The 15498-nt window shown below is 42.7% G+C and overlaps 1 protein-coding gene across 2 annotated transcripts in view; it reads right to left on the bottom strand.

Moving 5' to 3' along the window:
* The window catches only part of EMILIN2 (elastin microfibril interfacer 2), a 38711-nt gene extending 25880 nt beyond the window's left edge, over positions 1 to 12831 (bottom strand). For both annotated transcript variants that reach the window (XM_054815624.1, XM_054815625.1), the window contains exons 1-2: positions 12600 to 12831; positions 12312 to 12434 (exon numbers count right to left, since the gene is read on the bottom strand). In XM_054815624.1, coding sequence (XP_054671599.1) covers positions 12312 to 12434; positions 12600 to 12724 — 248 coding nt within the window. In that variant the 5' untranslated portion in view covers positions 12725 to 12831. The remainder of the gene's footprint in view (positions 1 to 12311; positions 12435 to 12599) is intronic.
* Positions 12832 to 15498: the final 2667 nt, after the last annotated feature.

Below are 15498 nucleotides of genomic sequence, written 5' to 3'. Positions count from 1 at the left end.
TTTCTTTTTCAACCATATCTTTCCCAATTCCGCCACAATATATTCTAATTTTTGCACTCAGGACATACTCTTTTGCATAATTACTTTTCCTGTGACCTCTCTTTTAAGGGGAAAAAAGTTACTTTGACTAGAGACAATGCCATATTTTTCCAACTATTTTGGACCAAAGAGTAGTTTATTCTAGTAAGACTCTCTGGATTCCCTTCTCCTGTGAATCTTCATAGGAAGGCAGGGGCAGGCTCGGCTGTAACTCTATTAGCTGTCGTAATGGAAGCGGTTTGCTGTGGTTGTCGGCTTTTCAGGTTCTGACTTGGAGCACATAAACACAGAGTGGGTTTCCAATCCTTTTTTACCTTCACAACACCATATATGAACCAGCTGTAGACTGCACTCCAGCTCATCATTTCTTTTACAATTTTTACCAAAACATCTGCTGAATCCTGTTTACAAATGTAAAGTACAGACATCCCCAAGGTCAAGTGATTTAAAAATTAGAGCAGCGCAATGCAGAGGGCACCACTGGGAAGGACACCATGCTGGCCACCCAGGAACTTCCTTTTCCTTCTCCCTTATCTAAAGTATTAAACTACATCTCATGTAGGTAATTTGGGTTTGACTCCTTTCCTTCCAACTAGCTGCCAGAGTCAGAGGAACAACAGGATTAGCTAGATGCTTTAGTGTTTTGAAGTGGTTTGAGAGTCATTACAATCTCTCTCACAACGACCACATTACTGAAATGCAAACTTTGAACTTCCAGATCAATTTTCACATGCCGGAAATGGTTCTACATACTTTTCTCTGATTTCCATAAAAGACTTAACTGCTCCAAACTTTGTGTGTGTTCCTCTTTATGCTTTCAGGGCCAAACTCCTTCCTGAAATTGGCAGTATTTTTACTATCTTCAAACACCATTAAGATACATTTATCTATTTTTTCCTAATAAAGTTTTAAGAATACAGCTGAAACAAATTTTATAAAAGGATAAGAACAACTTTTATGTAAATCCTGCACTTCTTTGTTCAAATTACAGAACAAGGATTTTTCTCGTACCATTTCTGTCATTCCTATCATACTTTGACAAGTTTCTCTTTGCATACTTTCTCTGTAGTCATGTTCATCAATATAGACACCTTCAGATGACTTCAACATTCAGACAAAAGTAAATCACAAGACAAAACCAAATACAAAAGAAGAATACAAATTAAAAGAAATCAAGCTTAGAATTTTTCATATGGCCAAACTATAAAACTTTTCATCTTAAAAATAAAAAATAAGCAAGTTCAATATTCTTGTTCTTTTTTATTGCATAGTTTCATGATCCTAATAGACATAAAATGTTATAAGATTTAATACAAGAATTATTTGAAATGCCGAAGAATCCTCTCATTCTAAATTATAAAATATAAACACTGTGTATCTACAACTTTTAAAAATGTTGTAGCAGTCTATTCCTCACAAATTCTTGCAAGTCTGAGAGCTCAAGTAAATACCGAATCAGATCTGTTTTGATTTCAGCTATGACACATCAAATACTGACTAACCTGAATCCTAAACCACAATTTTCCTAGAGCAAAAATAAGCTAGAATGAAAATGCTTCAAAATCTGGATGTAGAGCAGCTTTCATATTTTACATCTTGAACTACGTAACAAGGCAGCTATACTCATGGATGGCTCCGGAATTAAACTGGGATTTACTTAGCAAGAACTACTGCTCCTCTGTACTGCCAGTCCAGCTGAATGAATCGCACAGCTAGTGCCATTTACTTCAGCAAAGCTAGTCACGTAAGGCTGGGAAACAGGAACTTATCCTAACACTTCTCTAATTTGAATCCAGTCACATCAAAGTTTCTTAAAAATCACAGCTTCATTGCTATAGCTTCTCTGTCAACGATATGCTTCATACACAGTTGTGGAAGTTGCCCATGCAAGTAATAATGTCACTGTGCCAGCACTGCCCAGGAGTGCTGATGAATGACAGTCATCAGCATGCACCCAACCCAAGGGAGGTTCTCAATCATACAACAAGTTTTTTAAAGACAGAACTTTGCTCGCTCAGTGGACTTCAGTGGAGGAGCTGGAGACTTCCTCCATTTTGCCAGGATATAACAGTTTAACAGCACTGAACACAATTATATTCTTGGTTACAGTTCTAACAAAACAAACCTTAACTTTCTACTAGGGACCACATCCTGAGAATAATTTGTGATTCTACATATTAATGACAGAGGACTGGGAGCTACTAGAATATACAAATCAGACATGTCTTTATTTACATGTGCAGTATTCTGAATCTAATTGCTCGCTCGTAGTCATAGCAAACATATAACATACAAACACACACATATAAAACACAAAATGCACTCAGTGTAACCGGAGAAACAAAATGTTGCTTCTCTATGCAGCTGGGTAGAGTTACACGGTTAGACCATGACATGCCCAAGTTTCACATCTTTTATGTTGTAGGTGTGAATCTTTACACAGTTACCTAGTGAGGAAATTTGGTCAAAAGGGTTCACAAAAGCTTCATAACTCTCTTAAAGAATTGAGGCTCTACTTTAATGCCTGTATACGCTGGAATTTAAAAATAGTAAAACATTAAATCTTCCTCCAGTTGACTTGGATTTCTTGCTATTTAAGTAAGTGTTAATAAAAACAATTATTTTTACAAGCGTCTCAAAAATATTTATTAAAAAAAAAAGTTTTATGTGGTTAAAAGTTACCTACAATACACCAACATCTATTGTGCCTTGTCACCCCATCCTCTTGTGGACTTCCAGTTCAAGATGATGGTCTTATCCTTTTGGTGAATTGAGCTAAATACTACAAATTAAATCCTTCTTTTAGAAAGTATGAATAAAGGGTGATTTCAAGAGTCTCTAATCTTTTCTCACAACAGAGAAAATAAGAACAGCTGGTTTTTAGGAGTCTTTCCACAACAGTTTATAACTACCAATGCCTCCTACCTTCACCATGAATTCAACATGCTGATCAAGAGAAAAAACACATTCAGAATGCTAATGCAAATCTCCACTGTTAATATTAAAGTATTTTGCAGCTGAAATAAAGTCAGGCAGTGTGGCAATAGCATTCAAATATTTCTCCTCTTTGAGAGAAAAGTATTTTTCTAGGAAAAAACTTAATTAAAAATATGTTTGCTGCAAATACTAGACATTTTGACTAGGGAACGAGCTATAATTTTCTCATGGTGCTAAACCACAGAAGGAAGCAGTTAGCACTGATATTTGGAATGTCACCTAATAGCGATAAAACAAATCAGAAACATTTGGACGAAATTGGTGGGAAAACATATGGCTCAGTTCTGTAACTAGATATTAACATTCAACCTTTTGGGAAATGCAAGGAGATAAGTGCCACCACATCCTCAATGTGAGGAAGGGACTGCAGAATCAGCATATGTTTCTACATAAGCAGCATATAAAATGTTTATTCTGAGCACAACACCTCAAGGTTGGTCCAAAATTCTGTAGACATTGGAACAGGTCCCATAACTTCAGCAGCCTGCAAATCACAGTCTTATTGAATAGAAGATAATGCATCTTCACTATTTAACGCTTTTATTGAACGTAGATCCATTCTTTGTAAATTATATAGCCTGCTTTTGCACGTCCCAGTCATCCAAATCTCCAATATATTGCAACGGGAGTGCTCAAGTAGCACAAAGACACCCAAAAAATACTACCTAGAAGATATAATTAAATGGAATAACATTTTGACCAAGCATTTTTTATTTTGTAGGCTGCAAGGGCTTCCGCTGAAAATATACCTAAGTTGGCCATTTATACTAGACAGTTACTAAACTAGAACCAGTGGATCCCAAGTTTTCTGTTTCCCAAAAGTGCAGGCCTAATTGCAAGCCCTACAAATGGTGGCAGAAATCCTAGTTCCACTGAAATCATGAAGACTTTTAGTGCTTGTCTGTAATGGTGAGTTTCAGCACACCTGAATTTCAGGTGCCTACTGTGTAGATATGGACAAGTGCTAGTTGTCTGTATTTCCATTATGGCCAACAGAAATATAGTTGATACAGCCAGTAGAGTCGAAACAGGGCTGCATCATCCTGCAGTCATTATTTACATTATTTACATCCGATTACCATTGCTGGACACCACTGACTTGCATTTGAGTCAATGCTACTGCAGATGTCTAAGTTCCCCCCCACACATCCATCCCTCTGGATGGTAGACAACTGAAGTTATCATGAGTCAAATCTCACCTCTGGATTTTGTTCTTTTATAACCCTGCTATGACACAGCAGCATCGGCAGCTAGCTTGTGTTTCAGCCCATAGATGAGCTTAATTTGAGAAAAGTATGTCTCTACTAAGAGTTTATCCTAAGGCATTTATTGCAAGTGATAAAAAGATGTTTTGACAGGAATAGATCAGCCTACAGAAGTCTAGGTGTTCACTGAGAGCGAGCCATGGAGTTGGTAATAAATCCCAATTATATGTTCCAGCAAAAATCCATTTTAAAAGGATCCTAGTGAATCCCAAAACAGCTTTTGATTTTGATCTGGCATTAGAGACACTAAGCTGCTTCTTATGGATGGACTTAAGTCTCATCTTTCCACTGCTACTCTTCTTGGTATTTTTGCTTTCCAAAATTTATATAAAGAAGGTCAGTACATGTGTCTGCAGGCGTTGGGGTCTGGGGAATTACTTTTTCTTCAAAAAACATCACTGACTTTACCCACTAGCCCAATTGCCTGGCCTAGTCACAGCCATCTCAGCTGAAGTTCCCAAAAGTCCATGGTCAGGTCTTTATATAACATAATAATCAAGCCCTAATATTGTTTCAAAATTGTTGGTGCTGGGGAAAAACACAATTTTGAGGCACCCCTGTGGAATACATAAAATTTTGACGACCTCCACTAGTGCATATTACCAAGGAGGCTCAGCTTCTCTGGGCTCACACAGACACATAAGAGGTCTTTATTTAAAGTTTGCACTAATGTATAGCATGGCCAACATTTGCACCAGATCTATTTTGAGCTAAATCCTGAATAAAAACCTGCTACTGGCTGAGAACATTAGCAGGGATTGAAACTGAAGAGAACAAGTCCAAGCACTACGCATCTGCAGGAACGCAACTGCCTGTTGTGTACACAACCAAGAAATCACTCATCCAGGTCACTGAAAAGAGTGCTTTAGTATCAGACTATGAAAGCACTGTAATTTTCCTAAATGAGTCATAAAATAGGAATGAGCGTTAGAGACTAAGTATTTTTTCCAGTGTTTATTGTTTATTCTGTACCTTCACACCACCTGGGAAGCATGATGGGAGCAGACATTGCTGTCTGACAGAAATTGCTAGGGGGCAGAGACCTGGCACAGGTGACTTGTATTCCTCCCTCTTACTACATCCCCAGCATATCAGCTCTCAGGACAGAGGGAGAAAAGTTGCTTTCCTCTACCCCTAAAGAACGCTGTCCCCTCATCTACTGGTGCCAGGGAAGGAGCAGAGAATTATGGTGCCCAAATCAGCTCTCTACAGCCTGGTTTCTTGCACATGGTTCTCTTTAATGCTGAACATTAGTTCAATACATCCAAGAGAATCTGGCTGAATTCTAGTGCAGAGTTTGTTTGTTTTTTTTCAGTAAGAGGGGCAGAAGATTACAGGAACTGATAGAAGACAAAAATGCTCTTCTCAAACAGCACCACAGGGTTTCATTTGTATCTCCATTCAAAATCTCCAGAAGTGCCATTGTTCATTGCTTATACAGTGAATTTTGATGCCACTCATCTCAGAATTCTTCTATCCAAAACAAAAATGAGATTCAAAATACAATTTTCTCTCTTGGGAGAAAAATGTTTCTTCTTGGGAAGAAACAACCAAGGGACTGCACTCTCTGAAACATGCCCTCATGCCTCATACTAGTTATTTCTAGTTGGTGTATGTGTGTGTGTATATATATATATATATCTCCACACACACGCACATCTATCTGTCTCAGCTGCCAAAGATTTTGTTTTTAAAAAGCTGATCAATGAAGTCCACTACAAAATGCCCAAAAAGTAAGTTTCAAGTTTATAATTTTAATACTCTTAACGTTCATGAATTACCACTCCTGAAGGCTAGGTAGGCATCCTCTTCTTATGAGCAGAGAAACCAAGACATAGGATGGATTTAAGTGACAGACAGTTTGTGGCAAGGCTCAAACCAGAGCTTCATTCCTGGGATTTACAATCTTCAATTATCATACGTGGTTGCTTCCTTCCATTTCGTCACAAGATAAACCTATGCCAGTCAACCACATGCTGACAGACCAACAGTAAGCTATTAAACCCCCACTAAATAAAATGGGATAGGAGAATCTTTGAAATACAGTCCTTTCAAAAGAAATACTGAAAAATTTGTAGAGCAGCACTGTAATGTAGTCTAACAGTGATGGAACAGGAGTGACTTTGCAACAGTTTCTGTGTTAACGACATCCTCACCTGCCACTTCCAGTAGCAGGGACCAAGTTTCTCACCTCACAGCAGTGGAAAGGTCGAGTGAGGATGCAGAGCACTGCTCCTGATAAAGCTGCCTGAGAAATTAAGCTCCAGTAGTATGTCTTCTGTTTCTCTTCCCATGAAATAAGCTTATTTCTAGGATCACTCCAAGAAAGAGCTACTGCTGACAGAATATTTGAAAACATGCAGAGATAGAATAGATAACCAATACTTTCACGAATGCAAGTGCTAACTTGTGGGATTAGCTGAGACCCCAACTTTCAGAATAAAATGCAGCACTGTTTTGAGACCTGAGACTTTTCAAGACATCGGGTCAAAAATGAACCAAAGGGGAGAGGAAAGGTGAGATGTGAATGCAAAAAAGAAGTCAGATGGAGTCATAATCTGCAATGTGTAAAACTGGCGCTGCCTACTTTCTAACGGTGCAGAATGTTCCTTGGTTATTCAGGTGATTTATGACAAAATAGGCCTTAAACAGGTCAGCAACTGCCTAAAATTAACAATTTGTTGTTTTGGCAAGAGTTTGGTGATTAACAGAAGAGGCCCCAAAACCTCCAGGTCACACATTTCTCAACACAGAAAAGCATAAAAACTCTGATTATTTACATTAACATGAACCAAGGAATAGTTTGTGATTTTTTTTTTTAATTATTGCAACAAACTTGAATGATGTGTGAAATGAAAATTCCCTGTCCAGTTCACAGAGAAGAAAGATGCTGTTGCATTCAGTGTGTGGAGGCAGAGATGCACAATTTCAAGCTCAAGGAGACAGCCAGGAAAGTTTACCACACCCAGCAGGCGCTCAAAGATTTTCAAACAAGCACTCCAGGAAACTGAAGTACGTTCTGAAGTTTTTTAAGTTTCCTTACTGTTTTCAATGCACAACCCCTTAGGCTAACCTCCCTATGTAGTCAGCTAGCTGGAGCCTGTACAAATAAATTCTGCTTCATACAAAATACACTAAGTAGGAAAAAAAAATCCTAAAGACCTTTTTATATATTTGGAAGGGAATCATTAAACGGCTCTCACTTTCCCTTCAAGTTTTTGTGCAACCTGAAAGTTTTTCTTATGAGATATGCATTGCTAGAAGCCAGTGACAAACATAGGCTCTAATCTGTACTGACTCGTGTATCTTAGGTTTGATCCTGCCTGGTGCTGTGCACTCTGACACTGGTCTGTATGCTTAATTTCTAGCAACTGAACAGTCTCAGAGAAAACTACGTTGGGACTGTTAAAGGGTTGAAAACTACATGTGGATTTCCCACATGTTCCTAGACTGGGGCTGACGTGCTCCACCCAGGTTGTTCTGGGATTGCCAGAAAATAGAAATCAATGAACCCATTTAACTTGGACTGGAAGTCTGATACGCTGGTTTTCAGTAATAAAATTTCTACTTTTACTCAGTATTATTATATTAATAAACATTGAATACTGTTTATTAAAAGCTGTGTATTACTTCTAAGTATAGTCATCTATCCTGATATTTACAATTGCAGAAAACTAGCAGTAACAGTCTCTAAAGTTATTTCAATCTTTTGCCTTAAATCTTCCTCTTGGCAACGATTAGAACCGTGAGTAGTTTGGCAATGGGTTTACTTACAGTCATTTGAAAGTATTAAATGACAAGAAGTTGGAAAATACTGCTCAATGAGAGATCTGGAGAGGCTTGCTAATTTAGCTATTGATTCATTCATCATTTTCTTGACCATTTTCTAAGTATGTGCAACCTAGTGAAATAATGGGTTTGCTTATTATACATTTATCATTAGTCTTAAGATGAGAAGCTCATACTAAATCATGAAATCCACTCCCCACAAGCTAAGGACAGGTGATCTGACTCATTACACACTTGAGCACACAAATACCTTAACTCACATGAACAGAATTAATGGGGACTGGTACTTGAATTAGGGGATCTGATAAAACATCCTTTTTCAACCTTGAAGCTAGCTCTGCTGTTAGCTACAGCATTACATGACCTCCAGAGGTTTCTCCCAATCTAATATTTTCTTCTATTTGATTTACTACCTCATACAGGCAAGTCCCCTTTGCCAGGTCTATAGCAAAAACGGAAAGCCAGAAAACATCTCTCTCCTTCAGCTGCTTCAGTTCACTTCAAACTTTAAAATTAAAACCTTACCAGCAAAAAGCGGGTTTGCCCAAAAATGCTGGGCCAGAAACTGGAGCACCTATGGTATAGCCAGGTGTCCCAACATACTCTATGACACAAGAGGCAAAACAAACAACTGGTAGACCAACATCCTACCCTGAAGTGGCTACATTGACCAGAGGATGCCCAAGAGAAGCCACGACCCTAAAGAGTGTGTAGGATCTAGCCAGAAGGGGAAGACATTTTGCTGTTAGAATCAGACAACGGTATTAGTTACAAATTGCTAATAATTCTAGCTAAGTTACTAAACCATTCATAAGAAAGCTAGGAAAGGAAATTCACAACAAAAGAAGTGGGGAGGGGTCAGTTATTTATGACACAAAATTAAATTTCAAAACATACAATTTTTTTTTTAGTGGGTAAAAAATTACTAATATTTTTGTGTAAGTGTCCTTCAGTCCAATAACCCTCTAACAACAAAGTCCCTCCCTCCTTTGCTAGTCACAGTTTTAAGAAAAATAAATCAGGATTCCCCCATACTTCAAAGGGAACACACTTCAAAGGGCCCTTCTGCTTTTTCTTTCCAGTCCCTCTCTTCCTATCTCTCAAGCAGCCATACTTCAACTCACATTTATCCTTGACACCTTAATCAGTGAAATCATTCATTCTTTTCAGTGAGGAAATGCATTATTGAGCCCAAATACCTACAAAACACTGAAACAACAAAGTGTAATAAATTCCTGAATTTCAACTTAACATTTCAGGAAATAAAAACCTGTAGCCAAACTGAAATTACAGTGAACAGTCCTAGAAGTACAGTTATTCCAACAGTGGGTTGGTTGGTTTTTTTTTTTTAAAAATGATATTTTAATGGGCCTGAAGAGTAGATAAAAAAGGTTCATGTATGCATACGATTTTTAGGCTTAATCACCAGAGCTTTCTATTTCACATACACACACAAAAAAAAAAATCAGTACTGACTATAATCCCTATCTGCAATACTTACTCTCTTGTATGTGAAGAACATGTGGAATTCAGAAGTACACTGTGTGTTTAAGGGAGTGAAACACGCCCATATAAATTGCAGTGAGTTATTTAAGTAATTGTTATGCATAACCTAGACTGTACCTAAACACTACAAGGGCTCTTTAAACCTAGTCTTAAACTAATTTAAATCAATAGTAAATCCACTGACTGATAAAGAGAGCCCTAATAGTACATAAGTACTAATAAAACCCATGCAACTACGATACAGTTAACAAACTCTTTGTTTGATTTGGATCTCACTGTCCCCACTGTCTGCAGCAGAATGAGCTCTTAGATGAGCCACGGGTATCAGAAGGAGACTACACAGGGACTGTAGTTTATTCCAATGAATATCTGCTATTTAGTTAATTTTTAACTTCTCTATATAAGGGTATAAAGGAAAAAAGAGAACAATTTCAGAAAGGTCCTCACAGTCATTTCTTTGTTGCTTTTATAGTTCTTTCCTGTCCTATTTTTGTCAACATTAGCTAACAAACATATATAAACACATTTTGTTATTCAGACCACTACTCCTACTGAATTAAACAATACTTTTCACAGGAATGAAGTCACTCCTGTTCGTAGGGGTTTGCAAGGTTTGAACTGTGTATTTCAAATGCTTTGGATTAGTTCCTTTATTATTATGCCACTAAAAGAATGTGTACATCAGCAACAGACAGAAAAATAAAAGTCATAGCCCATAAACAGAGAGTTTTGAACATACAAAAATTTCAAGATTTTGATACTCCAGCTGCTTTCAGTGTTAATCAGCTGGTGCTGTAATAGGTACTTAAAATATTTTATGTTAATACTAAGGAATTATTTTGCAGTTGCCATTAAGGTTATGAAGAAAATAACAGTTATGTTCACCAAAGAAACTCAAACTGAGGAAACAAAGGCTTATGATAAGTATCTAATTCCATGCTCAAAAGAACAAAAAAACCCCATGAGATTGGCCACAGCAGGCGAGACCAAATGTCTGTTTAGCCCCATATTCTCTCTCTGACAGCAGTCAACTCCAGACGTTTAGGAGAAGCACCAGGACAGACAATGCCATTTCACAGAACCACAGAGTAATCTGGAAGGGATGGGACTTCTGGAGGCCATCCAGTCCAGCCCCCTGCTCAAGCTGGGCTTCCCCTTCTGACTCATGCCAAAGATCTCACCCGCTTGAAGTGGTTCTCGGTTCAGGAATTTCCTGAGCTAGAAGCAATGCCTTTGCACTTTCTTTATTATCTACTGGCAGATAGTCCAAGAAAATCCTAATTTACCACCTCTGAAATTCTTTATCTTAATTCCTGGTGATTTATGTGTTCAAAGAGCCCAGTTTCAACCCTTCCTCACTCCTCTGTGGTTCCACTACTGAGACTCCGCACGACAGAGGGCACACCCCATTACACAGCACATAAGCTCAGTCAGAAGTCCAAAATGGCCAGTTTGATGCTCCAAAGAGAAACAAGGGAAATTACACAGGATGGTGTTACTCAGCTGTCTGCTGCCTTTGTTATTTCCCTCCAATTCCAGTGTTTATATACTCCAATAGAGAAAAGCTGTCTTTTTAACAAAAATAACAATCCAAACAAACAGAAAACTGCATTTCTATGTCAAATGCCCAACACCTATTGTCACAGGCCCCAGGGCAGCTGCATCGTCAATGTCCGCAGTCTTATTTCAGCAGCACATAGGACTTAGAATATCAGTCTCATCCTCATTGTTTCATATCAAAATAAAAACTAGTTATTCTTGTAAAAGAATCCTCACCATCACCTCAGTCCAAATCTGAGACTAAGCCCACAAAAATCTATGGGTGTCCTTCCACTGACCTCTGGGGGAGATGAAACAGTTTCACAGACTCCTTATCACCTACAGCTTTCAAATAGAAGTGTGCAACTATTACTGCTTTTCAAGTGGGAAACTGAGGAAAGGGGATTTGCCTGAGATTAGCCACAAGGTAAGTGAGATACAGCTGTTCCCCGACTCCTGCGATACCCACAGGCTGACACAGCCCTGCTACAGCACACTGTGCTGTAGGTGGTCAGATTACAGACTACCATGTGGTCACACTCAATAGCACGAAGCTTAAAATCAAACAAGTAACTTTGTATTACCCCCTTTAAAAATCTCTGCACTGGCTGCTCTCCTTGCTGGATAACTGACAGGGATAGACAGATTGTAAATGTGCTGGCTCACGTTCCTGGCTCTCCCTCGCTGTTAAGCACCGATCCAGTAACACGGAGCAACCATAAAACCGGTTTTGAGCGCTGCTGTACCCTGGTGAATCTGGACCAGGGTGCGTAGGTGTGCTCCCAGCAGGTGCTGGCATTCCCGCCGCCCACGGAAAGCAGCCTGGGCGCTTACCGCCTCCCTGCAAGCCCCAACCACGCCACGCAGCGCGGCACGACGAGCTGTGCCAGCGCAGCTCCCTTTCGGCTGTGTGCAACGGACTGGCTGTACGGACCAACAACGCGCTCAATCTGGCTCTAATTAACTTCGGCAGCCTTATGTTTGCAATAAGAGCGAGCGCTTTGTTCGGGGCGTGCTGGGGACCAGAAGGCGGTACGCGCCCTCCCGCCCTAGCCGTAGGCTTTTTGGGGTGCCGCGGACGGTCCGAGCATAGCGGCAGCGACCGCTTCTCCGCCGGGGTTTGGCAAGGGGCGGCCAAGCGCTTCTCCTCCCGAGGTCGTCGCCTCGGCTACTTACACCGGGGTGGGCTGGCAGGGGAACTGGTTCCAGGCGCACTTGTACTGGGCCTGGACGTAGCTCTCCGTCCCGTCCAGCACTGAGCAGCTCACGTTCCTGTTCACTATGTAGGCGCACCAGTTCCTGAGGGGGGAAGACAACGGCCGTTAGGGACGGGCAGCGGGATGAAGGAGCCCGCACACCGTCCCAGCCCGCCCGCCCCGGCACCCCTGTCTGCCCCAGCCCGGCCCAGCTCGCCCAGCCGCCGGCAGCGGCTCCGCAGCCCCCTCCGGGGCGGGCGGTACTCACTTGCTGCGGGAGCCCGGTCGGGTGTACCGCAGGTGCGGGGTGGCGTGGCTGAGCCCAGCGCCCAGGGCGAGGAGCAGAGGCAGCGCCCAGCCCGAGGGCGCTGCGGACCCCGGGCACAGCTCCATGGGGGGGGGAACGGGCGGGCGGCAGCGGGCAACTGCAGAGGGCCGGTGCCTCTTCGCGGGCTCTCTCCGTCCCTCTGTCCCTTCGTCCGTCCCGCCCGCCCTCACCCGCTCCCAGTTCCCTCACTGACGCAAATCCCCCCCCACCCCGTTTCCGCCCTCCACGGCGGCTCCGCACCCCCCTCCGGCCGAGGCGCCGCTCCCCTCCACCCCCGCCCGGCCGGCCCCGGCCCCTGCCGCGGCCCCGCTCGCTCCCTGCCCCCCGCCCCGCTCTCGCCCCCCGGCCGAGGAGAAGCGGCGCTGCGCGCAGATGGAGGGGCGGCCGCCGGCCCCACATGGCGCCCGGACGCCATGAGCGGGGCTCCCCGGGGGCAGCCCCCGCTCCCCGTCCCTCTGCCCGAGTTGGCCGGCGGCCGCGCCCGAGCTTGTTTTTCCCACTGGAAAGCTGATGCGGGGAGAGGGTCGAGCCTCTGGGGAAGAGCGAGGCAGGCAGGGGTCTGGGGGTCCTGGGTTCACCTTCAAGTGGGGCTGGCGCAGGCCCTGTGGACTCGCAGTGTCAGTGAGGGAGGTCTTGGCGGGCTCGCTGCTGTGCAGCAGCCCTGTGGTCCTGCTTGACACCACTGCCTTGACATGGTCACCGTTCCCATGCGTGGCCCAATGGTTCATCCCGACCCTGGGCCGGGGAGGGCTGCTTGCAGCTACCTCTGCAAGCCGTGCATAGTAGGCCATTATTCATAAGGAGAACCATTCTCTGGGCAGAGCGAGCAGTGGGTATTCAAATTCACTCAGGCGTTAAAATCTAACTCGGGCACCTTGAGTGGGTGACCTGTGTATGTAAGGGTGACCTGCCCATGCAAGGCTATCTGTGATGGGTCCCACCATGGTGCAGACAACAGGGAGTCCCCTCTGTCCTCCTCAGCTCCTTTTAAGTGATTGCTTTGGATTCAGGCAAAACTGAACAAAGCATCGAGGCTGGGCCAGGGCAGGCTGCTCCTGCCAGAGGGAAGGAAGAGAAAAGAGAGAGCCGTGTTTGTGTGGAGAAGAGGTCAGGTGGAAGATTTGGGAGCAGTGCCTGCTGTTGAGCCTGACCAGTCCCAACCCTGTCCATGTGCTCCAGGGCCTCGCTTGGCCACAGCAGCCACTCTGGCTTTCTAGGTCTCACGTGCAGGCAAAGCCGGCAGCAGGGCCGGGACCTTTCTTCTGCTGTAGGCAGCAGCCTGCCTGAGCTGAACCCAGACCTCATCGTCTGCCCCAACCTGCTGAAACCGGCAGGTTTCATCTGCTAATGTTACGGTTGGTCTCACCTGACGACTTTACTCAGCCTCTGAGTCTGACAAGGAAATATGTTTTAAATGCTGAGGTCAAAATTAGGCTTTCAGACTGCTTTTTTGGTAATTGTTTCTCCAGAGACGTACGCTATAGCTTCCTGCCCCCAGCGCTTTGCTGGTGATAAGTAGCAATAGGAAAATAAGAGATTATTTCTGTCACTTTAATCCGTTCCACTTCACTTGAAAAAATGGCATCCTCCTAAGGCTCCACAGCTGCTTTGGAGAGGGTAGCACCTCACTGTCTAAGAAATTATGCTTCAGGCAAAGGTTAAACAATTTGCTGTGCCACTGTTTACATTTGCAGGAGCATGCCATTCAGGCATCATTACTTGTGCCGGCAGAAATTATTTGGAGTTTCTCCAGCCTGAAGGAAGCAAGGCTACAGTTCAGTCCCTAAAAAGCAATGAAGAAGGCTCTTTCTTCCTTTTTCCCCTCCTCATCCAGTCAAGGAACTTTTGAAGTTGGTCTTTTTCCAAAAGTGATGAGCAACGTGGAAGAGCTAGCTGTACATTGTCCCACGAAGGGAAAGTCATTAATGAAAGACTGAGGTCATGGCCATCTTGAGAATGACTGCATACTACAAAAATTAATAGGCTGATTTAAACAAAAGGAGCATGAAGCAACAGGACATTTCCCTACACAAAGCACTGAGCTTGTATCTTGGAGAAGGGAGGTAAAGCAGATGTTACCTGATTTGCCATGAGGGCACCTTTCTAACCTGCAAACTGCAGACTTGATTTCATGATCAAACACAACTTGGGGCACCATTATATTACAGCTTTTCACTTACCCCATGGAAACTGCAGACAATGAGTCAGGAGTTGCCTGTAACTTCAGGACTCCATCCTTGGAAAAATGTTTGTTCACTCAAGAACAGTGCAGGAAAGTCTCTCTCCTGCTTTCTGATATAGAGGAGTTGTGCTCTTACTGTCTGGATCAACTATGTAAATATTATGAAACAGAACTTTGATAGTATTTGCTGCCATTACTTCAAAAGGATATGTGAGACTTCTTCCACTGCAAAGCACAGTGTATTTTTGAGTTTGTTTCATTTAAAATAAACCATAACAATGAAAAACAAAATCCCGCAGGACCATTCGCTTCTCCTCACTGAAACCAGAGCTCTGTGGGAACTTAAATGCAAGCGCTGTTGGATGGAGTGAAGTTTTATGCATGGCTGCATGATGGCTCAGTAAGGAGTAACAGCAGAGGATGACTTGTGCTGAGAAGTATTGAGCTGAATAAAAATGGATTAATTTGGGCAGATGCATAGTGTTGACCTCAACTTCTCTGATATTCACACTGGGCCTATGATATCAGCTGATTCAACAACAACCGGGAGAGAAACTGGACTCTGCCAGGAGAATCTTCAGCTCAGGTGCACACTGAACATGTGCTCCAGGCTCTGCTCATGGCTGCATTTTTTCTATGGGTGTAACTAGTTTTATT

Source organism: Grus americana, chromosome 2, assembly GCF_028858705.1.
Source record: "Grus americana isolate bGruAme1 chromosome 2, bGruAme1.mat, whole genome shotgun sequence".
NCBI classification, from domain to species: Eukaryota; Metazoa; Chordata; class Aves; order Gruiformes; family Gruidae; genus Grus; species Grus americana.
The sequence above is the reverse complement of the archived record's forward strand: the minus strand, read 5'-3'. Positions and strand labels throughout refer to the sequence as shown.